This window comes from Pollicipes pollicipes, unplaced genomic scaffold (assembly GCF_011947565.3).
Source record: "Pollicipes pollicipes isolate AB1234 unplaced genomic scaffold, Ppol_2.1 Scaffold_7261;HRSCAF=8764_pilon_pilon_pilon, whole genome shotgun sequence".
NCBI classification, from domain to species: Eukaryota; Metazoa; Arthropoda; class Thecostraca; order Pollicipedomorpha; family Pollicipedidae; genus Pollicipes; species Pollicipes pollicipes.
The window spans coordinates 12,885,718-12,911,719 of NW_023597054.1; the positions used below are offsets into that span (position 1 = coordinate 12,885,718).

Sequence of the window (26,002 nt, forward strand, 5' to 3'; positions counted from 1 at the left end):
CTCGTCAGTCGTCGGCCGTCTGTCGTCCGTGTCAGTCGACCGTGCAATGCATTCAGTCAGCCAGTGCGTCAGTCAGATGACCGTGTCACTCAAGGTCGAAATCCCGAATGTCGCGATTGGCGGCGCATAGCGCATCACGCGTCACGCACGCAGACACGCACCGTCGCCCCGCCACCAAGCCGCTCCACACCGACGCCCACAGACAAGTGCGGCGTATGCGGCGGCGACAACTCCACCTGCCACGTCATCAAGGGCTACTTCGACAGCAGCAACCACCAGATCCGCTACGGCTACAACAGGGTGGTGCGGGTGCCGGCCGGCGCCACCAGTCTCGACATCAGGCAGATGAGCCACGACGATACGAGCCGGGACGACAACTACCTGGGTAATTGGGACTGGACAGGACGGGACGGGACTGGCGTGGTGAGCCGGGGATAGGAGAGACGTGTAGCAGCATCTAGGCATCGTGTATCAGGGCAGCAAGGTGTCGTGTTGTATGCTACGCTTGGAGAATCATCAGATTGCTGCCTGCGTGAAGAGTGGCCTGCGTTACTGCTTCTTATGAAAGCCAAGTGTTCTTTGCTCGGTTCCAGTGCAGTCAATAAATGTCAGCACCGTGTCCAGGACGCTTATCGCAGCCGCCTTATCTCGTGTAGTAGTGTATTGTCACGTAGTGAATGAAACGTCAGATTGCTTATCCTTCACGTAACTAATCTGGTCGTTAGCGTCACCTTCTCTTACTCGGTTATCGGTCCGGTTGTCAAACAGCTATCTCTTTTGATCAGTTTGAATTCTCAGTGTTATCGGAGCCTTTCAGCGGCCGAATCGGCTTCCGTTTGTCGTATCGATCCGCTGCTGTGAATCACGTACAACCGCTGCACGCCCCTGCAGCGCCGTGACTCACGAGTCGTTGTGACGGCACTTCCGTCATAAAACGTGACGGCCCCTCCCACTGGCATCACGTTCACGCGCACCCATCGACCGCAGCGCTCATGGACCCCGACGACGGCGAGTACATCCTCAACGGCAACTTTGTGGTCAGCATGTTCAAGAAGGTGATGCAGTACGGCGGCGTGCTGCTCGGCTACACGGGCTCCGACTCGGTCACTGAGCGCGTCAACTGCAGCAAGCCGCTGGAAAAAGACCTTGAGCTCTATGTGAGTGTAGGGCTGGACCGGCAGGTCTTCAGAAGGGTCGGTTAGCGGTCAGGGCGGGGGACTCGGTGAGCTGCACATGATTGCTGACTGTCCCATCAGCTCGTGTTAGTGGCGGTCGCATTTCCGTTAGCTCATGTCTGTCGTAGTCAAAACGTGCGACGGCTGTGAGCTGCCGTCGGCTTGGACGAGCTGTGGTGGGCTCGGCTTGTTCATTGCCCCCATGAAGCGGTTTGGATTATTCGGCGAATCTGAGCTGGTTAGCTTATCTTGAATGTGGTCTGTTTTTTTTTTAAGAACAACAACAGAGCTGGACAAACTAGCTTGCCTGAGGGCGTATGTAAACTTTGTCCGCAGGTGCTGTCTGTGGGCAAGCTGCGCTCCCCCAACGTGGTGTACGAGTACACCGTATCCGTGGGAAAGAAGGAGACGTACCACTGGCGGCGCCATCCCCAGTGGACGGAATGCAACATGGTCTGTAACGGTAAGGTCGCTAAACTCCTCACCGGCACGACGATCACTCCTGCTCGCCCTTCACAGCTCGGCCTCCCAACTAGACACCGAGTCTCTGAATCCGAATCCGAGTCTCTGACCCAGAGTCAGAGTCTCCAACAGAGAGTCCGAGTCTCTGAATCCGAATACGAGTATCTGACTCAGAGTCCGAGTCTCAAACACACAGTCCGAGTCAGTTACTCAGAATCCGAGTATCTGACTCAGAGTCCGAGTCTCAAACACACAGTCCGAGTCAGTTGCTCAGAATCCGAGTATCTGACTCAGAGTCCGAGTCTCAAACACACAGTCCGAGTCAGTTGCTCAGAATCCGAGTATCTGACTCAGAGTCCGAGTCTCAAACACACAGTCCGAGTCAGTTGCTCAGAATACGAGTATCTGACTCAGAGTTTGAGTTTCTGACCCAGAGTCCGAGTCTCTGGCTCAGGGTCTGAGCGTCTGTCCGCTCGTCTGTCGCAGGCACCCAGTACAAGGACGTGGAGTGCGTTCGCAAGTCTGACGCTGCGCCAGTGTCGGAGAGCCACTGTTACCCGACGCCGCGGCCCGACCGGCTCGAGACTCCCTGCAACACTCACTGCACGCTCATGTAAGCACGGCTCGGCGGCGGCGGCCGAGCCCGCCGCGGCTCGGCGGCCGTCAAGCCGGGAGAAGCCGGGGTTGAGGTTGGCGTGTGGCAGAGTGATAGAATTCTGCGTGTGCTAAAACGTGCGATGGAAGAAGTGTATGCGTTTGTTTTCGATGTGACGGCGGTATACTCCATGTTTTTCGTAGAAACAAAGTAAAAAAGTGCGTCGTCACTTTGATAGGCTAGTGATGTATACTACCGGTACTTTTCTTGATCAGGTCTGTTCAAGTATACGACATGGTATAAAGAAACGCATGATATTTTTCACCCACCCGTGCTCCGTTTGTAAAGTGCATGCCATTGCGCCGTTTTCTCCAAGCCGTGGAGCGCCCGGCGCCGCTCCAGTGACCTTCCGCCGTGCCCTCCGGCAGCTGGAAGGTGACCCACCAGTCAGAGTGCTCGTCGCCCTGCGGCGCCGGCCAGCGGCGCAACGTGGTGCGCTGCTTCCAGAGCTTCCCGCTCTTCGAGATGTCGCCCATCAGCGAGCAGTACTGCCAGCACATCACACCGCGGCCGCCGGCGGTGGAGGCGTGCCAGGGCGCGTGCGACCCCACGCACTGGCGCTTCGGCGACTGGTCCCCGGTACGCACTCTCGCGGCCCTCTGGCGGTCCGGACTGGCGCCGGGGCCCCACGCACTGGCGCTTCGGCGACTGGTCCCCGGTACGCACTCTCGCGGCCCTCTGGCGGTCCGGACCGGCGCCGGGGCCCCGCGCTCGCCGTGGCCGGCGGCGGCGATCGGGACGCTCTAGAGCCGCGCACGGCTGGTGCAGTCTAGGGCCTGACGGCAGGAGGGAGCACCGGCTCGCTTCAGACAGGCTTGGCGTGATGGTGCGGTCGGGAGATTGGCTGCCTCGTCTTCTCGCAATGCCGATACATGTCTGATGTTTGTTATTGTCATACGTCGCTGAGCTGGATTGTTGCCGGGCGCGGTATGATTACCTCGTGTGCCCTGCCCCCGACCCCATCAGTCTGTGTTTCCACGCTGTCGTCTTTTCTCCGCCATTCTTCCTACCCTCGTGTCGCGGCCCTGTATCGTCTGTCGAGAGGCCATCCATCCATGACTGTCATCCAGCAATTACTCCCATCCATCAGCGACCAGACCAGTGCCTGCTATTAGGCCATCACCCATCAATCGGCTAATCTTTGGAGCTGTGGCTGTATTACGGCCGAACGTCCGCCGTCTCCGCCGTCGTCCTCCTTCGCTCGGCCCACCCCAACTCTCGCCCGTCTAACGCCCCCCCCCCCCCCCCTCCCCTTCCCCCGCGCAGTGTTCCCGCACATGCGGCGGCGGCGTCCAGAACCGCAGCGCTGTGTGCGTGACCAGCTCCAACCAGCCGCTGGCCGACTCGCGCTGCAACCAGGCGGAGCGGCGCTTGACGCGACCCTGCGGCAGTGCCGAGTGCCCCGGCTGGCGTGTCGGCAACTGGAGTGCCGTAAGTGGTCGGCACTCGGGGCACTCCGGGCCGCTGGCCGGGGCCGACGGGCAGATTTGGCTGGAAGCTTCTCAGTGCCCGTGCTTTCGCTCTATTCGCCTTACTCCGTGCTTTCTTTTCCGACCGTTGCACTTTCACACTTGCTGATTGCGAACCCTGCCGCCTTTTCCTGCCTTTCGTATGTTTTCCATTGTGCCTTGCTTTGCCTTCCTTCCTAATGACCTGACTTCACTGTACTTTGGAAATCCTTGAGCCATAGAGGCGCTCGCCGTTCCCTTTATCTCTCCTCTGTACACCTCGCTATATCGTCTGCATCAGCCTTTTCTGCACTGGCGTACGTTTCATTTTAGATCTGTGTTTGCGTTTGCAATCTAGGCAAAGCTGCATGTATGGGGCGCTCGTAGACATGTGAATAGTAGACACACATCTCCACACAGACTGCCATGCCGCCATGCCATGCCATGCCATGCCAGGCCATGTCATGTCATGTCGTGCCGTCTGCCGCTCAGAGCTGCCTGGCGCCAGCGGTGTCCCAGGTTGCAGCCATGACATGCACCACGTGGTATGCATCTCCAGCGCACTCTGACGGGCCACGGACTGAAACACGGCCGCGGGCCGAGCAGTGCATGACATGGGGTGCCTGGCGGGGACGCTCGAAGCTCCAGTCGTGCTGTGGGGCCTCCGCCGGCCCGCTGGCCGCGTGCCGCCACGTGTCGCCACGTGACGCCACGTGACGCGCTGGGACCGTGTCGCAGTGTTCCAAGACGTGCGGCGCGGGCCAGCGGCTGCGGCCGTACTGGTGCGCCCGCGGCGACAGCTACGTGGCGCAGTCGTACTGTGACCCGACGCTGGCGCCCTCCCAGACGCAGCCCTGTGAGATGGCTGCGTGCGCGCAGTGGCGCGCGCTCGCCTGGGACGAGGTAGGGTCTCCCCCGCTCCCACCGCCGCCGCCGCCGTTCGTGATCCGCCACTAACTCAGAGGCTGTGGGGTCGTCTGGCCTCTGCGAGCCTACGCTGGCCGTTCGTAACGCTGGCTGCGTTAGCTATCCTCCTCCCCCCCCCCCCCCCCGCCCCCTGCTGCTGGATGACCGCGTCTTGCGGATGAGGGTCGCTCGGCTGGGATCCGAGGCGGTCTTAAAGCCTTGCTTGCTTGCGGTCGGTTGGCTTGCTTCCGTGCATGTGGGCTTTTGGGTGTAGGTCCCAGTGACCCGGTGACCCTGCCGCGTTGTTCCCAGTGGTCACTGAACATATTTAAGCGGTGCTCTGCTGACCATTAGCCTCTTCTCAGCGATGCACTGCTGACCAATAGCCTCCTTTCAGTGGTGGAACGTCTCCATTCTCCTTCATGCATCGAGATCGAATCGCGCATTGCATTGGAGTCGTAATGTACATACGCTGTACCCTGCCACGCATGGTCGTCATCGACTTCAAACATGTAACATACTTGACGGTGGGTGGGGACGTGTTTGACATTCATTTTGTGTTGGTTTTTCCGAGTGTAAGAGAGTTAGGTTCCTTGATGAATCCAGTGAATATGCATAATGTTCCAACACCAACGCATTGCCACTTATGCGGTAGCGCTCTGTGTTGTGGATAAGCGTAGTGGATCAACCTGTGAATACGTGAGTGGATAAACATGGGCCGGGGCCGAAATGATTTCCGATCTCACTGATAGTGTGGTTCAAGCCCAAGCTACCCGTCGCCGGTCCGATGGATCCGGTCGCGGTGTGAGCTAACCGACGGGCCCGGTGCGGCCAGTGCTCGGTGTCCTGCGGTCAGGGAGCCAGCCGCCGCTCGGTGATCTGCACCACGCCCGACGGACACCGCATCGACGACTCGCTCTGCGGCGGCGACCGGCCCAAGATGACCCGCGCCTGCGAGCGGCCGCCCTGCCCGCTGGCCACCACCACCACCACCGCCGCGCCGCCCTGGCAGGACCCGGCAGCCAACAGTATCAACGACTACCGTCACTTTGTGTGGCGCTGGGGCAACTGGTCGGCGGTGAGTGGTCACCAGCAGCAGGGTTTTGCGGCCTTTTGAGTAAGGCTACATCGCATGGTTGAACTAAGCCATATAAGCGTAGTACTACCTGAACGTTAAACTATGTCACAGCTGATAACTTGCGCGCCAAATGGGCACTGGCCCCCTGTTGCGCAGCGTTTGAATTCCTACCCGCCAATCGTCCACTCAGTCTCTACTTGTGGCCTCTCGCTCCAACCTCGGACGCGCGCTCTCGCCTCAGTGTTCCAAGACATGCGGCCTCGGGGTGCACCTGCGCTCGGTGGCCTGCTACAACACGCGCAGCGGCCACGTGCAGCCGAAGCGAGCGTGCCAGCACATCGAACGTCCGATCGAGACTGAGCGGTGTCGGGTCGGCTTCTGTGGCAAGTGGCTGCACGGCGACTGGTCCAAGTGCTCCACCGACTGCGGACAGGTCAGCGGGGTCCCGGTCCGTCGGCCAGGTGGCTGCACACGTCCGCTGTCGCTTCCACAGGTGTACACGGCCGCCGTTACTGATGGCCTGTGTAGGATGTGTATTATACATGGGTTTTTTGGCGCTACGACAGAAGACTTTCGTGACTGGAATGTGTGTCTCGCCGAAGAGTTTTAACTTTTTACCCGCAACCACTGGGTCCTTTCCATGTTCCCTAATTAAGGGTTTCATTCTTGTCCTATGTGCCTGTCCAGGGTGTCCATTCCCATACCGCTGTGTGCTGCAGTCATTTGCCCTTTCCCCCATATTCCCTCACCACCATGTGCTCTGGTCCTCTGCCCTTTCCCCATATTCCCGTACCGCTGTGTGCCCCAATCCTCTGCCCTTTCCCATATTCCCGTACCGCTGTGTGCTCCAGCCCCCTGTCATTTCCCTACGTGAGCGTGCCCTTCGATTGTTCTTCGGTGAGCCTCGTCGCTCATCAGCACCAGTACCTGCCCAGCGCACTCTGATCTCTGATCTCTGACCTCTGAGCTCCGACCTCTGAGCTGTGGCCTCTGAGCTCCGACCTCTGAGCTCTGACCTCGGACTCTGACCTCTGAGCGCTGACTCCTGAGTTCCCTGTCGTCAGGGGCTGCGAAAGCGCCAGGTCAGCTGCGTCTCCATCAGCACAAACGCCCGACTGCGGGCGCGCGAGTGCGACAACAGCACGCGGCCGGCACCGCGCGAGGCCTGCCCCTGGGTCGACTGTCCCGGCAGCAAGAGCGCGCTCAGCCATGACGAGCCGAGCAGCGACTGGGTCACCGGCGCCTGGGGCGGCGTGAGTTGCCTTCCTCCCTCCCGTGCGGGGTCGCGTCGAATGCGAGCACGCCCGGGGAGCAGAACCTGGCTCGAGATGGCTTGTCTGGTCTGGGTAAACGTCGGACGTCGTGGTTCTGATGCACATTACCGGATGTGTTTGATTCACTTGTTTGTGCTGGAAGCCGATGGGCATTTATGCTTTCGTCGTAATGGTGGAACTGGTCGCGGGATTGTGGAGCCGGTGTCCGCCGAAGCTGCGGCAGCGGTGCGCCGCTGTGCCGCTGCGCTGCGCGTTCGTCGCCTGACGCGCCACGCCGGCCGTGATGCAGTGTTCGCGGACGTGCGGCGGTGGCTTCCAGCAGCGGCAGGTCAAGTGTCGCAGCGGCGAAGGCGCGACCGGCTGCGACCCGAGCACGCGGCCAAAGCCGACCGCCTACTGCAACACTGACCCCTGCCCGCAGTGGAACACCGGCCAGTGGAGCGAGGTAGGCCAGGGGGCAGACCGGGCCTGTGAAGTGGGGCGGGGAAGGGCCAGGGAGAGGCTGTCGAGTAGGGCGGGGCAGGGGCAGAACGGGCATATGGAGTGGGGTGGGGCAAGGGGCAGACCAGGCCTGTTGAGTGGGGCGGGGCAGAGGCAGACCGGGATTGTGAATTGGGACGAGGCAGAGGGCAGACCGGGCATGTGGAGTGGGACCGTGCAGGGGGCAGACCAGACCTGTACAGTTGGACGAGGCAAGGGGCAGACCGGGTCTGTGGAGCGGAGCGGAGCAGGGGGCAGACCGGGCCTGTCGAGTGGGGCGGGGCGGGGCAGACCGGGTCTGTCGAGTGGGACGGGGCAGGGGGCAGACCGGTTCTGTAGAGTGGGGCGGGGCAGGGGGCAGATCGGGCCTGTAGAGTTGAGCGGGGCAGGGAGCACACCGGGCCTGTGGAGCGGAGCGGGGCATGGGGCAGACCGGGCCTGTGGAGTGGGACGGGGAGACCGAGAGAGGAGCGATACGATGTGGCAATGACGGCCGACGAGAAGATCTGACATTGAAATTATGAAAATGCGAATGCCTGGGAAACTGATGCAACACCGAGACCGAGTTTGGCTTGATGCACGCGCCTGCAATCTCTTCGTATACCGCGACGTGCGATTCCGCCATCTGTTAGACGTCACATGCGATTGTCACAAACGTGTGCCACCACGTGCGCCACGTTTAACGCCGCCTCCGCGCGCAGTGCAACGCCACGTGCGGCAGTGGAGCGCGCCTGCGGCGCGTGCGCTGCCAGGACCATCTGGGGCGCATGCTGCCGGACCACAAGTGCAGCTCGACGGGCCGGCCGGCCGACAGCCGCCGCTGCCGGCTGCCCACCTGTCCCAGCTCCCGGCAGGAGGTCCGCCGGCGCTTCAGTTGGCGCGTCTCCCGCTGGTCCAAGGTCAGCGACCGCTCCAGCTGTGCGCCTCGCCGGCAGCTGGCGCCGCGCCACCTCGTGGCGCCTCCCGTGGCTCAGCTGTGTTGGAGTTTGCTTGGCCGCTGTTTTGCATGGTGTGTTTTTGAAGCTGTTCGCTTCTGTGTTTTCCGTGTTTCCTGCCTCCTCTCCGTTTTAAACGTTGACTTGCATCCTCAGCACCGGAAAGAATGCATTAATCTATCACATGGACGGGCATTAATAATGTAGGATGTATTAGTTCATGCACTGCATCGACACTTGTGTTGAATACAACGATGCTTTTATTGCACGGATGGCACTCTTGTAGACTTCTTTTGTCTCTGCCGCCTGCCCAGACACGCATGTAGATTTCGTTCGTCGAGAATGTTATTCCTACATTGATTTGCATACCGATCTCACGGCTTTGGCTCAATTTGCTGTATTCTTATTTTATCAGTTACCTGATGACGTACAGCGTTTACCATCAGATATTCTCCAAATGCGCATGTGGTATAATTTAGCCCAGCCTACCGCATAAAAACGGAAGCAATTGGTCCTGATCGCCGCACCGCTCTTTGGTAACGTGTTTTTGTATTTCACATCCAGAGGGTAAGGCTTGTCTTTTCAGTGCAGCAATGGCCTCAGGAGAACAAAGAGACGCTCATTATCACTGATGTGCACTTTCCTCAAGCCTGCTGAGTTTGGAAGCAATCCGAACGTTGCGTAAGCTGAAGCCGATGCCGTTTTCCCTCCGTCTCCGTCGTGATTGCACTGAAGCTTTGTGGCGTGCCCTGCCACAAATCGCGCCGCGCCGCTCCCTGTTTAGCCGGTGGTTGATCTGTGCTCTGGCTACCGCTATACGCGCTGTGTGTTGCCCAAGGGCACGCGTGATCTACAGTTTTGGCTTGTATGCGTTTGCTGATAGTCCGCTGCAGCACTCTCTCCTCCACCCTTATCAACCCCACGCTGGTAAGCTACGAACTCCTTGCTGGAGAAAAGCTCTAAGGCTTCCTCTGAACATCCGTCCTGGCGTCGTTCCTTTACTTCCCTACAGCGGCATAACCGTCTGCATCCATTCCCTCTCCACAATCACTGTTTTGGCGAGATGTCACGGCCTCTCTGATGCCCGCTACTGTTTTGTCAGCTGATTCGTGCCACGCCGCTTTCATCCTCACGCCTGTCACTATCCTGCCGTTCCCTGTGTGCTTAACACACCCACCACTGCCCTGTGTTCCGGCTGACGTGTGCTCTGCCGCCGCCGCGCTGGTCCCGCTCTCCGCCGCTGCGGCCCGCGGCGGCTCCCTGTCTATACGCCCGCTGCTGTCCGTGTTTTCAGTGTTCGCAAAGGTGCGACGCCGGGTTCAAAGTGCGCGCGGTGGCTTGCGTGAACGCGGCCAGCGGCAGGACAGTGGCGCACGGCTACTGCACAGAGCGCAAGCCGCGCGCCAAGCGGCGCTGTCGTCGCCGGCCCTGTCCGTTCCGATGGGTGCCGACCGCCTGGTCCGAGGTGATGTCACCCCCGCTCGCTCTTTCTCCCCTCTCCCTTGCTGTTTCTCTCGGCACGGTAGTGACCGCCCGGTGGCGGCGCCTTCTCTAGAGCTGCATGCGGCCGCGCTGCTCTGCTCGGGCGGCGCTCTCGGCACCGTGCCCCGCCTTGGCACCCGTCCCCGTCTGCTTTCCCGGGCTGCGGGCTCGCGCTGCTAACGGGCACGGTGGACGGGTCGGCTTCGACGCCGGTGACATGTCCGCAGCTGTGGTGGTGACGGGTCTGATGCGGCCTCATCAGCACCGGGGACGTGTGGTAGAGCGAGAGGTGGTGGGTGTCTGGCGGCTGATGTTAGCCTCACGGGCTGCGCTGATAGTGTTGCCGGGAACACGGATGGCTGGCTGGATGCCTGGTGGTGACGAGGTGCTCAGTTGTACACGCGGTTTACCGGGTTTGTGAGTGATGGCGCCATAATTATATCAGCGCACACGGATTACGTGGATAAGAACAAGCACCTACCGTTTGCCATCGCCGTGAATGAAGACTACAGTGCGCTGCATGTATACGCAGCCCTGCTGTCCCTTCTGTTGCGTGCCCGCGCGATGCGCTGTGCCTGTGTCTTGCCTGTCATTATCCGCTGGGGAAAATAATGCTTGTTGACCGCGGTGGTGCCTGTTGATCGCGGTGGTGCCTGTCGACCGCGGCGGTGCCTGTTATACGCTGCGGTGTCTGTTGGCCGTGATGGACTTGTTGACCATGGCGGTGCCTGTTGAATGCTGCGGTGCCGGTTGGCGGCGATGGCGTCTGGCTTTCCTGAGACTCACGACGACCGCAGCCCATGTGGGTCTGCTGCGCGGCGAGCATGACCCCGCACTGTGCGGGGTCCGCTGCCGCTCCGTACACATGCGCACAGACCCCGGACGGGGATGGGGACCGGCAGGTAGTGCCGCGTGCATGATGGTATCATCTGGGCCTCAGGAGGGGAATGCCTTGTCTCCGCGCACCGGCCGACTCCGGGCGGCGGCACGGCCCACCGCCGACGGCCACCTGTAGTGCTGTGCGCGACCAGTCCGAACAGAGGCTTTGGGGGTTCGGTGGGGGTTCGCTGTAGCGTCGCGAGCATCACACCATTCATATGCCAGTGACCTCAGCGAGGCTGCGCACGCTGTGGGGCAGCTCAGCGACGATGGTCCCCAGTTCAAATCTCAGCGAACCTTTGTCTCTGTATGGCTCGTCGTGTAATGTTAGCCCATGTTTACGAAGTCGTTGGTAGGTGAATGAAATGATTGTTGGTGCGGGATCTGTGATGTACTGAGCTCAGGCACCCCCGCATGTGGTACAAATGGCGCAGGCCAGCAGGCTGTTTGCTTTGGTGATAACTCTTGGCTGCTGCCGACACGAGGAAATGCAGGGAAGGGTGCGCATTCAAGCTAACGTCATTCACCACACATACCCTACAGGCTGCACCAGCATGCATACCTCTTAGAGTCTAGTCATACCTAATGACCACTGCACCGGCATGAATGAGATGGGCATGGCAATGCGCAGTGATGTAGAACAAGACGTTGTACAAGTGTTGTCGCATGCTGATGTTTGGGGCCAGTTCAGACGTCATCTGATAAATAGGTTTTCTTCTGTGCTGAATGAACAGGGTTGTTAGAAACCACTGTGCGTGTTCGCGCCTTAATTATTTCACCGGGTGTCTTTATTCGTTTTTCCCGTTACTTCCTCTTTAAATGCTCTCCCTCTCTATCCCTCCCTTTCCCTTTCTCCCCGTCCCCTCTCTCCCTGTTCCCTCGTTTCTCCATTCCTCCGTTCTCCCTCCGTTCGCCTCTTCGTCCCTCCGCTCCCCCATCCCTCCCCCCTTATCGCTGACCGTGGTTCGTGGCGGCGGCGGTCGCCACTCCGCGCCGGGCGCGTGTCCGGGTACTTGTCAGCGGGAGGGGCTGACGCGTGCCGCGCTGGGTGCGGACGGCTGGGTGACAGAGCGCATGGGCCTCGTGCGGCGCGCGGACGCCAGTGCTCCAGGTCGTGCGGCTTGGGCGTGCAGTACCGGCAGCTGTCCTGCCACCGACTCAACATGTTCGGTTGGCTCGACCCGGAGCCTGCGGCCGCCGCGCTCTGCCCGCCCGCTCGCCGGCCCCGCTCGGCGCGCAAGTGCCACCGCTCCTGCTCCGCCCGACACCGCTGGAAGGCCGGGGAGTGGTCCCAGGTGGGTGGGCGCTGACTGAAGCCGCGCGCCGCGCCGGCCGCCCGCCCTGGGCAGGGTCACCTGGCGAGACAGTGTGCAGCGGCTGCTGTACAGTGGTGGCGGCGCGAGCTTGTCGAGGCGCATTTGTGTAGACGCGTGGGATGGTGTATTTTGACTGCATGTTTGCTCGTTGCGGTGTAGGTGCAGGGAACGCGCAACAGGCGAAGTCTTACCCATGCCTGTTTTCAGCCGTTGCGAACGAATGCACATCAACGGCCGAGTAGGTTGGTGCCGTTTGTCGAGATGTCTTCGCATGTCACACTGTCCGTTTATGACGCCGCCTTTTTGCGCCGCTTCGTTGTATTTCTGCGGTCGGTGCATATTAGACTCATTTTCACCAGCGGAGCGTATATTTGGCGTGTTGGTGTATTTCGCGATCATGAATTTGGTGATACATATTACCTGATGTTCGTATTGTCTTTTTGAGCATGTTCCCATCACGCTCTTGGTGTTGTGGCTGTCACAAGAGCGAGTTGTCCGTCGTCCGTCACGACTTCTTCACTTTGTATCTATTGAACGCATGTTGGAATCGTCGCATGCATTTTGAGTGTCCTGTACCTATATTTTCCGTCTTCCCGAGTTTGTATGGAGGCGAAAGTTATCCCCCTAGTGGCATGCGCTATTGTTCATGGTTGTGTTGCAAGTCCTAGTAATTGGGCTGATGCATCCTCGTGGAGCAGCACAGGAAGGTGTAATGACGTCCGCAGCGACGGACACGGTTGACAGTGAACACGTTTGCGGCCATCTACAGCCATTACAACCATCATCTGCAGCAGTCTACAGCCGCTCACAGTCATGCACAACCCTTACAACCATCATCTACAGGAGTCTGCGGCTGCTCGCAGTCATGTACAGCCATTACAACCATCATCTACAGAAGTTTGCAGCCGCTCACAGTCATGTACAGCCATTACAACCATCACCTACAGCAGTCTGCAACCGCTCATAGTCATGTACAGTCATTACAGCCATCATCTACAGGAGTCTGCAGCTGCTCACAGTCATGTACAGCCATTACAACCATCATCTGCAGCAGTTTGCAGCCGGTCACAGTCATGCACAGTCATTACAACCATCATCTACAGCAGTCTGCAGCCGCTCACAGTCATGTACAGTTATTACAACCATCATCTACAGCAGTCTGCAGCCGCTCACAGTCATGTACAGCCATTACAACCATCATCTACAGCACTCTACAGTCGTTCACAGTCATGTACAGCCCTTACAACCATCATCTACAACACTCTACAGTCATTCACAGTCATGTACAGCTCTTGCAACTGTCATCTACAGCAGTCTGCAGCCGCTCACAGTCATGCACAGCCATTACAACCATCATTTACAGCAGTCTGCAGTCGTTCATTCATGTACAGCCCTCGTGAAGTCATGTCGCCATGTCCTCACGTGATTTAACCCAAACCCTTTTATTTGCTTGCAATAGCGTCCATGTCTGCAAATTAAGGCGGAGATGTCGGCAGAGCAACTGCCGACTCCATCACCCAACCCTTTTATCCCCATATGTCGCCCTCCCTCCCTCCCTGCCTACCTCTCCGGCTTATCCTGATGCGACCTTTTCCCCCGCCAGGTCACCCTGCCCTGACGCCTTTCTCCCAACGCACCCTGAATTGAATAATCTCTCTCTGGGGTCCAGCCTGACCTGACCGGCCCCTCTGGCCCGCCCCGAGCCGGCCGCTCCTGCCCTGCCCCCGCTCTCTGGGGTCCAGCCTGACCTGACCTGCCTATCTCTGGCCCGCCCCGAGCCGGCCGCTCCTGCCCTGACTCCCGCTCTCTGTGGTCCATTCTGACCTGACCTGCCTATCTCTGGCCCGCCCCGAGCCGGTCACTCCTGCCCTGACCCCGGCTCTCTGGGGTCCAGCCTGACCTGACCTGCCTATCTCTGGCCCGCCCCGAGCCGGTCACTCCTGCCCTGACCCCGGCTCTCTGGGGTCCAGCCTGACCTGACCCGCCCCTCTCTGGCCCGCCCCGAGCCGGCTGCTCCTTCCCTGCCCCCCGCTCTCTGGGGTTCAGCCTGACCTGACCTGCCTATCTCTGGCCCGCCCCGAGCCGGCCGCTCCTGCCCTGCCCCCGCTCTCTGGGGCCCAGCCTGACCTGACCCCGCCCCTCTCTGGCCCGCCCCGAGCCGGGTGCTCCTACCCTTCCCCCGCTCTCTAGGGTCCAATCTGACCTGACCTGCCCCTCTCTGGCCCGCCCGAGCCGGCCGCCCCTGCCCTGACCCAGCTCTCTGGGTCCGCAGTGCTCCGAGTCATGCGGCCGCTACGGGCTCAAGAACAGAACGGTTCGCTGCATGAACGCCAGGGGCAAGCGGGTGTCTCGCCGCCACTGCCTCAAGTCGGAGCGGCCGCGGCGCAGCAAGCGGTGCAACCGGCGCCCCTGCGGACCTCTCTCCTGCGCGGAGGTGGGTGCTGCTCTCGCTCCCTTCTGCGCCCGGGTGGACGGGATTGGTCCGCTCTTTTGCCGAGATGGCTGGTGCTTTTTGCGCCTTTGGTACTCTCCAGCTCTTGCGCAGAGGTGGGTGGCATTCCTGTTCCTGTCCAGAGCTTGAATCAGCACTGAATCAGGTATCCTGTGCTGAAACGGGATATCCAATCTCCCCCAGTTACTTGTGCCGAACCAGTGAGTATTGCCCGTAATGTGATTGCATCCCTGGTTCCCGATGATGCCTTAGTCTGGTTCATGGGCTCACGTAATACTTTTGAGCGTCACAAAGTATCATCCCGATTTCATGTCGAGTTGTATACCTGTGTATCAGGTCTGGTTGGAAAGGTCACCATGTGGTTTGAAAGCTTGGTTAGATGTGGTCGTCATGAGGTCAGACGGTTTGCCGTGCACCATCTGCTAACTTCAACGTGTGCCGGCCGCGCCACCTCAGGTTCGGGAGAAGCGCCGGCAGCTGTCGGACGGCGAATACTACCTGATGGTGGCCGGCGCCAACATCTCCATCTACTGCCACGGCATGAACGGCTCGCAGCCGCCGGTCGAGTACCTCACCCTGCCGTCCAAGCCCAACGACTTCTACTCAAACTTCGCCGAGATCGACGAGAAACGGTGGGCACCTGGTGGCGGCACTGGTGGGGCCGGAGCAGCGCCCCATAGAGAATGATCTCAAGCGGAACTCTTTCCTGCAGCGGAGAGAGCTGTGAATTCATTGCTGCAGCTGTCATACGTTATTCTGTTCCGAATGTCCCGTATTGACGTCTTGAATGTTCTAAATTCATGGCGCATTGTCTGTTCCTATCGATGCATCAGCTTCGGCGGCTAGGCACGCGCCGCATAATGTTGTAGAAAATCGTATCTGCGCAATCTTTGCTTCCTCAGCGCAGTTCAGTGCTTATACAACCATGCTTATTTAGATGCTCGATCTGCAAAAAAAAACGTCAGGTTCTTATGCAGATCGACTTGATCTTATCACGTCAGGTGGTCCTATAAAACACAAATCACGTCAGGTCGTCCAAGAAGACGTGATGACGTGATGTGATCACGTCAGGTCGCCCTACAAAACAGCCTCTGAACTGGTTTTCCGTTTCGTCTGATCGTCTGTCTGCAGCAAAAGAAATGACCCGCTGTGTATGTGCTCGCTGTCCCCAGCCTGCTGAACCCGGAGACGTGTCCCTACAACGGCAGCCGCGTGAGCAGCGCCCGCTGCCGCAAGTGTGTCCAGTCTCGTAGCCCGCACGCCGGCCTGACCGTGTTCACCAGGGTCCGGCTCAACATCACCTCCCTCAACATCATCCGTGAGCACGGGCCGCGGCCGGCACCACGAATGGCACGAACGTGGCGCGTGTAGGTCGCCGTAGCGGTGCCGCCCTTTGCAACGCTGGGAATCTGAGGCGCCTTGGACGAGCCAAGGAACTCTGTGCCGTGCCTCCATGCTTATTTCACATCGCTCAGTCGTGCGCCATTTTTCTTTTTCTGCATTGTGGCGTTACATACACGAATTCCAGAGCTCAAACTCTAGCTCGCGCCTATTGCTTTCAAACAAGCTTTTTAGTTGGTGGCTCCGTCACTGCGCTCTGTCACGCTCCCCGGCAGCACCGGCAACATTAAACTCAATTGGCTTTGCGCAGTCCGTCAGAGCCCTGTTTACATTATGCTGTGTTCGTGCCCCCCCCCCCCCCCCCCCTAGGCCCCCTTCTACTGAGACCATCACGTCTTCCGGCAGCGCGCGACTTTTCGTTCGCGCAGCAGCGGCGCGGACGACCAGTGCACTTCGGTGAGGCCGGCGACTGCTACTCGTCGTCCGGCTGTCCGCAAGGCAGGTTCGGCATCAACCTGAGCGGCACGGGCCTGCGCGTGGCCTCCACCACAAACTGGGTCGGTGTCGGCAACAAGCCCACCGTTCGCATCACCAAGAATAGGGTGAGCTGTGCGCGAGCGCGAGCGCGGGCGGGGCGGCGTGGTGCAGCGCGGTGTGGTCAGGAGAGGGACCGCTAGGTCTTACGCGCCGGTGTAAACTTCCGGTACCGGGTGCTCAGCCCATGAAGTAAAATGTCCGCCGAGTCGTTGAGCAATGCGTGATTAGTTGCAGGATAGCGTTCTGTCACGGTGGGTCACGATAGGTCAGTGACAAGCAAACGCGTGGTCAAGGTGAGTACTCCCATGTTCTTGATAAGTATGGACAACTAACCAACACCTGCGTTAAGGTAGGTCCAAGGACTCCGATAAAGGGCATGTCTTCTTGTCTTCAGCACCAGCCTACTATGCTTACCGTGAGACCTTTTGCAGTCGCAGTATTCCACGTGACCGCTTATTTAGAGCCGCCCGGCCTGACCGCGGCTGCGCGTCCCTCTGACCTCAGCGCGGTGCCTGCTGACCTCGCAGGACCGGACAGTGGTGAAGGGCACGTGTGGGCGGCTACTGCGGCACGTGGCCGCGCCGATTCGCCCTGGCGGCATAAAACTAGACGTCGCGCCCCCCTGACCTCCAGGTGAGCCCGTGCACAAGCGCGTCCCAGCTTCCACGTGTCGGCCCTGGCAATGCCCCGGTACGGGCTGGTCTCGCTGATTTCGCCCTGTCACCCCAGAGTCTTAAGTCTTGTGTTCCCGGCAGGCTTTCACCTGGGCCGATCGGACGACGGCGCCGGAACACTCAGTGCTCCTTTTGATGGCATGATAGGGCTCAGGTCACGTGAAAACAAAATATTGTCAGCAAAGAAAAGTTTCACAGTGCACTTTCCATGATGAGTTCATGGTAGTCACATTGAAAATGCTTTGTTTGCGATGGAAGCGCTCTGCTTGCGAATAAAGCTGTTGGAACCGTACCCATATCCGTGGTGTGGCTCGCAATGACCCCCCCCCCCCCCCCATCCCTCCCCAGGGCTGTAGCGGCAATTACCGGTCTTTCATCTGTACATACCTCGCGCACATCTCACCGTTAGAGGAGCGCCTAGTCCACGCGCCGACGACGGCGGCCCACGCCGCGGCCGGCAGCTACCCACCCCTCGCCGGCGGGCCGCCGAGACTGAGAGAGGCGGGGCGCGCCGCGCCGCACTGCCCCGCCGTCCCGCCTCCCGGGTGCTGCGGCGCCTCCGGCGTGGTGGCGCCCTTCGGTGTGGCGGCGCCCCCGTGTGGCGGTGCCCTCGGTTGTGGCGGCGCCCCGGTGTGGCGGCGCCCTCGGTGTGGCGGCGCCTCCTCATGTGGCGGCCGCCCCTAGGTGTTGGCGGCGGCTCCCGGTGTGGCGGCGCCCCGGTGCTACGGCGAGGAGAAGCTGCGCCGCGTGCCGACGGACCGGTGCGCCGGCGCGGACCCAGCCCACGACCAGCCGCCTCCGCGCGCTCGAATCTCATTGTGACGTCGTATCACTGCCAGTGGAGCTAGTCAGCGCAGATGGCGCTGCGGCGACGGGTGGCGGTGCGGCAGTACTCGAGTGGCCCGCGGCGCGGCGGCGGAGGTGACGGGCGCGCCCCGCTGCCCGCTGACGGCCAGCTGGTGGATCGGTGTCGTGTCATGTACCATCACATTCTCTAACTTATCTCGGCTTCGCCATGCGCTTTGTCCATAACGCTGCATAGGCCGTCAGCTGCCGCGCCACGCTGGTGCTGAAACCGCCGCTTTTGGCGACGTCGGCCGCGCGTGCGGCGCGCATTTCGGGCCGGCGGTCGGCGCTCCGCGTCTGCGAGACGCCGGCCCCGCCTGTGCCGCGCCCGCTGCCCGCGCCAGGTCTTCTGCGTGCCCGCGCGCCGAACCGATAACTGCCATACGACTGTGCTGTGGACCATGCCGCTGTGGCCGGCTGTACTCCCGCCCTGCTTCAGTACGGGAGGGGACTCGCGCTGCCGCCTCTACTGAGGCCAGACGCAGTAATATATGTAAGGTGTCTGCATGGTACGTTCGACTGAGAGGAAGTGCGAGATGGAAAGGATCGGAATAGGAGACGCGCATCACGGCCCTTCTGGCGAAGGTTTCTGGTATTGTTCGAAATCTGCCATCAAAACTAGCGGCCCAGAGCCCTTCGACGATGCAAACATCTAGCAAACATCCTTGCTCCAAACGTCAACCTGTTGGCGATTTCTGGAGGGCCTGGAGGTGGTCCGGATACGCAGAATCTCCAGCCCGGGTTCCCGAGCAGCTTGCGCGCAGGGTGTAAATGTGAACTCCACTGACCTGGCTCGATCTAAAGGCATAGAAAGCGATCGGTAACTAATTCAAAACGCGCTCTGGGTCTATTGTCACCATGTTTTACAGATGCACAGTAGTTCCCAAAGCCCAGGCGATCACACTGGTCCCGTCGCGGCCAAAGCGGCGCACGTCTGGTCCGGGCGCAGTACATCGCGCCTCCCCGTCAGTCACACAGCCCAAAAGTGACGCAGGCGCAGCTACCGGTCACTTGCCTTCAGTTCGAAATGGGCGTCGACGCGCCAGCTACGTGCTTGAACCAGCCCCGCCCGCTGACAACGCGATGTCCCAATGCTCTGGGGGCAAGCCCGACGCCATTCGGAGAGAATGCTACCTTGAACCTGGCCAGGGACGACGCACGGCCTGACCTGCCGCGCGTGCCGCACGTGACGACCCTGGCCAGGTTGACATCACAGGTGCACAATCAACGTGTATTTTGGCATATCCAGGTAATCTCTCCCCAGGGAGCGGTGCGACTCGGACGGCGCGCGGCGGGCCCGCCGCCCGCCACTGTCCGCTCACACTCGCACACACGCCAATACTGAATGCCCTGCTGGGCGACGCTCGTGACCAGAGCTGATATGGCAGCCCGGGCCCGCACCACACCGGCGCGGCGCGCGTCCCTGTCCTGCGTCCACGCGCGCTCGCGGCCACTACACAAGCCCTGCCGACGGCGGCGGCGGCCGGCACAAACGACGAAAAGCGGTAACCAAGGTCGGGTTGGACTCGCACTACAGGAATGATATCGGCGGCGCGGCTGGCCGCGCGCGCCGGCGCCTCGCGCGGCGGAGATTTCTCTAGAGGAGGGGGGCGGCGCTGTAAGCTCGGCGGGCGCATATCACAGGGCGGCGCGGCGCGGCGACCGCCCGCCGGCCGGCCGCGCCGCTAGGGCGGCACGTACGGCGGCGGCTGCCGGTAGTTGGGCACGGGCTTGGCGCGGCCCGCCGCGACCAGCCTCGGCCCCGGCCAGCGGGGGGCGGCCGTTCGTACGGCGTGTCCTCGCCGCCGCCGCCGGCTGCCTCGCCGTGCTCGTCCAGCATCGGCGTGGCCGGCGACGGCGCGCCATCGGCCGGGTAGGTGGGCGGTTCGGGCGGCCGCTCGTGCGTCAGGATCACGGGCGTCTTGGCACTCTTCTCCATGCGGTCCTCTAACTCGTCGGAGAAGATGACGGGGATGCCGCGGCTGACGTACGTGCCGTTGTCGGTCATGGTCATCTTGCCGCGCCGGCGCGCGCGGTACAGCACGCACGCCACCAGGCCGGCGATCAGCAGCATAGCGGCGATCACCACGGCCGGGATGATGAACGTCACCAGGTACTCGTCGCCCTTGCTCTCGGGCGCCTGCTCGTCCAGCGGGCCTGGCGCGGCCGCGGGCGGCGCCGCCGCCGTGGTCGGCGTGCGCCGCGCCAGGCAGATGCCGCGCGGCGTCACCTCGGCCGCCGTCAGCCGGAAGTCGGGCCCGAGCGCCTGCACGGCGCGTGGCGTCACCTGCTGCGCGTCGTCCAGCAGCGCCTCGCGCAGCGCGTGGATTGTCGGCGTCGGCGCACTCGTTCCGTCGGCAGCGATTCGTTGAACCAGGAGAAGACGACAGAGCCCTCGCGGATGTCGTGCACCAGCATGGCGTCTGTGTCGCCGTCGCCGAGAAGCTCGGCCAGCTTCTCCATGAGCCGCTTCTTCTGCATGGGGTCGCGGCTGAACTTGCGGAAGTCGTTGTCGAGCGTGACGCCGAACTCGACCGTGTGCTGTTTGGCGTCGTCGCGCGGCTGCACCACCACCTCGATCGAGTCGGACACCGTGAGGCCGCCGCTGTCGATGCACTCCTGCCAGACGGGAGCAGCGTCATACAGAGCCCATGTGCAGCAGCGGCGCCCGCACAGACACAGCACGAGCATCGGACGGCAGCCAGACCGAAACACAGCGTACGGTACGACACTGGCAGCGACCCACGTCATCGTCGTCACCAGCTTGACCGGTGCCGTGCTGTGACCTCCTGCCGCGGTACGTTTGGGGCTAGCGTATCTAACGGAATTCGAGCATGACAATACAATTCGGACGCCAAAGACACCACGCAGGCGACACGACCACTAGCAGTATTACAGCCAGCACAACACCTCGAGCAATCTCCGCCGCCATGCCACCTACGAGTTTCCGCCCCTGCTCGGTGACCACCGCACTGCGTCGGCGAGCAGGGTGGTAGTGTGAGCCTCACCAGGTGGTAGTGCGAGCGTCCCACGTCCTTGTCCAGGGGCCAGGCCGATGAACTCCTGGTTCTTGGGCTCGAAGCGGAGCCAGCTCTCGCGCGGTACCCAGCTGACGCTCGCTGGTCAGCAGGCGCAGCTCCATCTCGCGCGCGTTGCCGTCCTCCATGTCGAAAAACGCGTCCGCCGGCACCTGCGGGGAGAGCGGGCCGGTCACGGCCGCCGTCTCCGGTTACTGGGCGGAGCATGCGCAGCTCATCCCACAGCAACAGAGGCGGCAGCTGTCGCACCGAACGAGGCGTGCGACTGAGATGGAGACGGTGCGATCGCCAGTCGCCGGCGCATCGGTCGAGAGCGGGGGCGACGCCACCAGCCCACGCCTGGTGGCGTCCTTCCCACGGCCCACGGACTCGGCCGCAGCCGTCTGAAGTGGTCACCAGTTACACCACGAGATGCTGCTGGCAGGCCGGGGACTCAGGACCGCCATTGGAGCGAACGCGGCGCACCCCGGTCTGCACTTCAACAACCCGGCAAGACGGCCACCGGCCAGTCTGAAGACCTGCTGCGCGCCCGTCCGGCAGTCGGAGAACCCTGCTTCCGAGCACTCGCCTGCTGTTTGAGCAGCCTGCCGACGCTGGCCGTGATCCGGTCACGGGTTGGCGCCGGATGGGCGGCACGTTTCTGGTCCGGCTCCTCGGTGGCCGGGGTGGGCACCGACGTCAGCAGCACGCCGTGGCACACGTTCAGCAGCTCCAGCCGCACGCGCTGCGCGCCGAACTCGGGCGCCAGCACCTTGCGCAGCTCGGCTGTCGGCTCGCCGTTCTTGCCCACCAGGTGCTGCGGAGCACGGCAGGCTGGTGACCGGGGAGCGGGCGCGGTGTGACGAACATACCGACGGGAACACGCGGCAGGGTGCTGAGGAAGACGTCACTGGGACATGGCGTGTCGACGAGACAGACGAGCCTCAACCTGTGAGCCGTGCTGAGGGTTGGTGTCAGGGTTAAGGTGTCGCTCTCGTCATGAACAGCACGCGCTCGAGACACAGCACCGTGCCGGTTTGGATCAAATCCGACGTCCTTCACGTCGTCCGGTTATCGCCAGTCAGCCATGTCGCGGGGCCTCACCGCTGTTTAACATCACGCCTGCCTCCCGGTTAAGAGAACCAGGAAGCCATCTTCACATTTGGAACAGCTGACTGGTCGGGCCGAGTCAGGCCAGAAACAAGCCCTCATCTGTCCAAACGCTGGGCACGACGCCGCCTCCCTCAAACACTCGAAATCACACTTCCTAAACATACAATAGAAGACTATGCGAACCAGCGGCTACAGACGAAACCATAACACGGCAGCGGGCCGCACCGGCTGTCTAGCATAACGTAAGCAGACGCGCCCCCCAGCCGTCACGCGGAACACATGCCGTTGGAGCGGACGGGATGGCATTCGTCGCGGGACCGCTCGGGAACCAGACCGCTGCAAATCCGCTGTATCCGAGCCACAGCCGTGAACGTTTGCCGAATCGACGCTCAGATTGGGGACCACACATGCGATTGGGTCAGGGCGATAAATATTTAACGGAGTCCGTCGCCACCGGCCGTCCCGATCCTCGATCAGAGGTCAGCTGGCCGCCGCCATGTTTATTAGGCTGTAGCGACACGGCAAACCAGGACGGCGCACTATGAGCGGCCGGCCGCCGAGGGACGGGGCCGCCTCCAGCCTGGTAACGGACTGGGGGGAGGCCCGGACAGGGTGCGCGTCCAGCCGTTGGCGGACCGGTGTGGAACAGCGTGCGCAGACGGGTGGGGAAAGGGAGGCGGGGGAGGGGCAAACTATGCAGGGGGGGACTGCGCAATACAGGCACGAATAAAACGCAATGTAAGACTGACGAGACGAAGACTCAAAACAAGGCAAGGAAGATGCCGGCCCACGCACAGCCAGCGCGCGTGAGGGACAACCGGACGTACCGATGCGATGCGCGAGAGGGCGAGCTGGTCGCAGCGGTGCGTGCTGATGGTGTCGTTGACCCAGGCGATGCGGACGGAGCCGCCGAGCATGGCACGCACGTCGTACACCAGCAGGCTGGAGGTGGAGGTCTGGCCGAACATGTCTGCCAGCTTGCGCAGCAGCAGGAGCTCCCCAGTCCACCTGCGCGGGCCGACGACACACGGGTGCGGCGGTGACGCACGGTACCATCCGACCGCTGCGTGTGCGGCTGTGTACCACGCGGACGGGCGAGCAGCTCGGCGATATTTTACACTTTGAAAATAGAGCGCAAGCCATAGGAAAACTGAACGGGACCCTTAAACTGACAACGCCTTCGATAACGCGAACGCGTGCTTTAGCAATGCCATACGACGTGGCCACTCAAGTTCCAACACGCGCACTTCACTAAGTTCTTCACTACTTTGAATACAACAAAACGTGACGTCCCACACAAAACCTACTGAAATCAGCCAGTTATCACTGGCAACGCGAATGCAGCATCAGCAAAGACCATCACACTCAGGCATCGACCCGTGACACGCGGTCAGTCTCCGGCGCGCGCCGCCGTCTCCGCCGCTGACCGTGACGGGGAAGTCGCGCGGACGCAGCATCTTGAGTTGCAGTGTGGAAGCGGTGGTTGATGGCGCGCCACTGCTGGTAGAGCCGCACGGCCACAGCCAGCTGGTCGGACGCCGAGGCGCCCTCCGCATCCATCGCGGTCAAGCTCGAACTGGTACTCGCCGATGTGCTCCTCTTTGGGCCTGTCGACGAGGGGGAGCGGCGTCGGGGGCGCGCGCGGACACGGCTCGCCGCTGCGGGACCGGCCGCACAGGGGTTACTCACGCAAGCCGCGTCTGAAAGAGACGTCCCCCACCTACGCTCCGGAGCCGAATCTGAGCTTGAGTCGGATCTGCGCTCCCCTTGCCGATCCCACACATAGCGAGACATTCCCACGGGGTGACGTGGCAGGCGCTCTGGGCTGCGCTGACCCCCCCCCCCCCCCCCTTCCTTCCCCCTCCCTCCCTCCCCGCAGTCAGACTGAGAAGCTCTCGCAGGCCGCAGCCCACGCCCACAACCGCGCCCGCTCGCTCCACTCACAGGCCGTAGATCTCCTTGCTTCGCGGCAGTCGAACTGGATCCAGTCCGAGTCGTCCAACTCCTGGCCACTGGTCTTCTTCAGCGAGAGGTGCAGCTGGCGCGTGCCGCCCGACTCCAGGTCCTGGAACGTCTCCTCGGGTACGCGCAGGGCCGGAACTCCTTGCCGGCCACCAGCAGCAGCTTGCGCATGCGCCGCTGCAGGAGCGGCCTGAAGTTGCGCGCGCCCACGGAGAATCGTCTCTCTTCGCCGGGTGGCAGCGGCAACGGACGGCGTCACCAGCACACCGCCCGGCAGCCGGGCCGTCGCCTGGCGGCCGCTGCAAGCGTCAGCCGCTCAAGCGGCGAGAAGGCTTCATAGCGGCTAGGAGGCGAACATGAGCTACAACACGCGCGGGCACACAACAGTGGAGAACGCGGCTCTCTGGGGACATGGCGGCGGAGGACATGAACGGATGGGCGCCCGCAGATGTGAGAATGCATCGATGGGTAGATGAGCGTGCTTACAGAAACACCTCGAGTCATCACGATCATACCGATTCCCTATCACCATGATTGGTTACAATAGATCGCGATGTCGGTGACGACCTCTCAACCCAAGACGTCACAGCCTTGTCACCGGCCGGCGCGTTGGCCTCAGCCATGTATGCAGCCATGTTGGCCTCAGCCATGTTGGCCGATCTGGCGCTCTCCCTGGCGCTCGGCAGTCAGAGGCCCGCCCGCCGCCGCCAGCCCCGCCCACAGCCGGCTGGCCGCCAGTGACGGTGGTCGTGGCGAGCCAGCCGGCGCCGCCGCCAGCGCTGGACCTCACCTCGACACGTCCGCCGGGGGCGTTCATGGACGACTCGAGCCCGCTGGTCTCGCGCGCCGGCGGCCACAGCGGCCCGTCGTCCGTGCGGCTGGGCTGCAGCGAGTCCGGATAGTACCGCGTCGGCACCGCTGCCACCTGCCGGGCCCGCCACACGGCTGCAGTCAGAGCGACGCGCGCCACACGGCTGCAGTCAGGGCGACCCGCGCCACACAAGCGGCTGCATTCAGGCGACGCCGCGCCACACGGCTGCAGTCATAGCTACGCCTCGCCACACGGCCGCAGTTCAAAGCGACGCCGCGCCACACGGCTGCAGTCATAGCGACGCCGCGCCACACGGCTCAGTCATCTACGGCCTGCTCCACACTGCTAGCAGTGGCGACCTCGCCGCGCCACACGCTGCAGCCAGAGGCCCCGCGCCACACGCTGCAGTCAAGCGACCTGCGCCACACGGCTGCAGTCAAGCGACCCGCGCCACACGGCTGCAGTCAAGCGACGTGCCTCGCCACACGGCTCAGTCAAGGACCCGCGCCACACCGCTGCAGGCAGCAGCCGGAGCCTCCGCCACACGGCTGCACCATAGGGACCCGCGCCACACTGGCTGCAGTCAGACGACGCCGCGCCACACGGCTGCAGTCAGAGCACGCTGCGGCCACACGGCCGCGGTCACAGCGACCGGCGCCACACACGACAGGAGCGGCGGCGCCACGCTCACACAGTCGCCGATAGACGCGCTGTGCTCACAACCGCCCGGACACGGCGACGTACCGGGATCGGAGTGCTGACGGACCGCGGCCAGACGGCGGAGGCCGGACGCGCGGCGGCGGGTAGGCGGGCGACGCCGGCGGCCCGGAGAACGTCGGCGACGCCAGCGGCGGCACCACGTGGTCCCGGGTCGCCGTAGTCGTAGTTGTCCGTCGTAGTTGTAGTCATAATCGTCATCGCCGAAGTCTCCAGAGCCGTCCACCTGTTTGGCAGGTGTAAGTCTGGAGACTTCGGACGGCTCGCAGCACGGCGGCCGCAGCGAGGGGGGGGGTGCACACGAGCCAGAGTCCCGCAACACAGCGAACTACATACAGCGAGAGCGGTTAACCGCTTGTTGGCCGATCGGCCACAGGGTCCCGAGACCACACACCGCTGCGTGATGCGGACACACGAGGAAACAAACAATACCGCACACCAT

General features: G+C 62.0%; 2 protein-coding genes across 2 annotated transcripts in view; one reads left to right on the forward strand and one right to left on the reverse strand.

Annotated features, from left to right (window-relative positions):
• The window catches only part of LOC119113080 (A disintegrin and metalloproteinase with thrombospondin motifs 9), a gene marked incomplete at its 3' end in the record, with an annotated part of 40,537 nt that extends 23,539 nt beyond the window's left edge, over window positions 1-16,998 (forward strand). The window contains exons 12-30 of the mRNA XM_037237404.1: window positions 203-385; window positions 988-1,157; window positions 1,512-1,638; window positions 2,124-2,250; window positions 2,661-2,871; window positions 3,559-3,723; window positions 4,479-4,643; window positions 5,482-5,724; window positions 5,966-6,157; window positions 6,789-6,977; window positions 7,288-7,443; window positions 8,180-8,377; window positions 9,708-9,878; window positions 11,878-12,069; window positions 14,363-14,524; window positions 14,999-15,174; window positions 15,715-15,860; window positions 16,289-16,485; window positions 16,948-16,998. Coding sequence (XP_037093299.1) covers window positions 203-385; window positions 988-1,157; window positions 1,512-1,638; window positions 2,124-2,250; window positions 2,661-2,871; window positions 3,559-3,723; window positions 4,479-4,643; window positions 5,482-5,724; window positions 5,966-6,157; window positions 6,789-6,977; window positions 7,288-7,443; window positions 8,180-8,377; window positions 9,708-9,878; window positions 11,878-12,069; window positions 14,363-14,524; window positions 14,999-15,174; window positions 15,715-15,860; window positions 16,289-16,485; window positions 16,948-16,998 — 3,221 coding nt within the window. The remainder of the gene's footprint in view (window positions 1-202; window positions 386-987; window positions 1,158-1,511; window positions 1,639-2,123; window positions 2,251-2,660; window positions 2,872-3,558; window positions 3,724-4,478; window positions 4,644-5,481; window positions 5,725-5,965; window positions 6,158-6,788; window positions 6,978-7,287; window positions 7,444-8,179; window positions 8,378-9,707; window positions 9,879-11,877; window positions 12,070-14,362; window positions 14,525-14,998; window positions 15,175-15,714; window positions 15,861-16,288; window positions 16,486-16,947) is intronic.
• Window positions 16,999-19,625: 2,627 nt separating this feature from the next.
• On the reverse strand, window positions 19,626-26,002 carry LOC119113086 (dystroglycan-like). The gene is made up of 13 exons (XM_037237417.1): window positions 25,998-26,002; window positions 25,588-25,600; window positions 24,823-24,957; window positions 24,015-24,321; window positions 23,521-23,677; window positions 22,898-23,078; window positions 21,547-21,774; window positions 21,039-21,130; window positions 20,949-21,003; window positions 20,277-20,559; window positions 19,989-20,097; window positions 19,731-19,922; window positions 19,626-19,695 (listed from the first exon to the last, which is right to left on the reverse strand). Exons 1-13 carry the CDS (start codon window positions 26,000-26,002, stop codon window positions 19,626-19,628), a joined length of 1,827 nt encoding a protein of 608 aa, XP_037093312.1.

Coding starts and splice junctions, on each gene's coding strand:
- LOC119113086 (XM_037237417.1), bottom strand. Junction 23,079..23,520: donor ACTGCAACTCAAGATGCTGC/GTCCGCGCGACT, acceptor CGGCCCGCGCAG/GTGGACTGGGGAGCTCCTGC. Junction 21,131..21,546: donor GCAGGCTGCTCAAACAGCAG/GCGAGTGCTCGG, acceptor CTCTCCCCGCAG/GTGCCGGCGGACGCGTTTTT.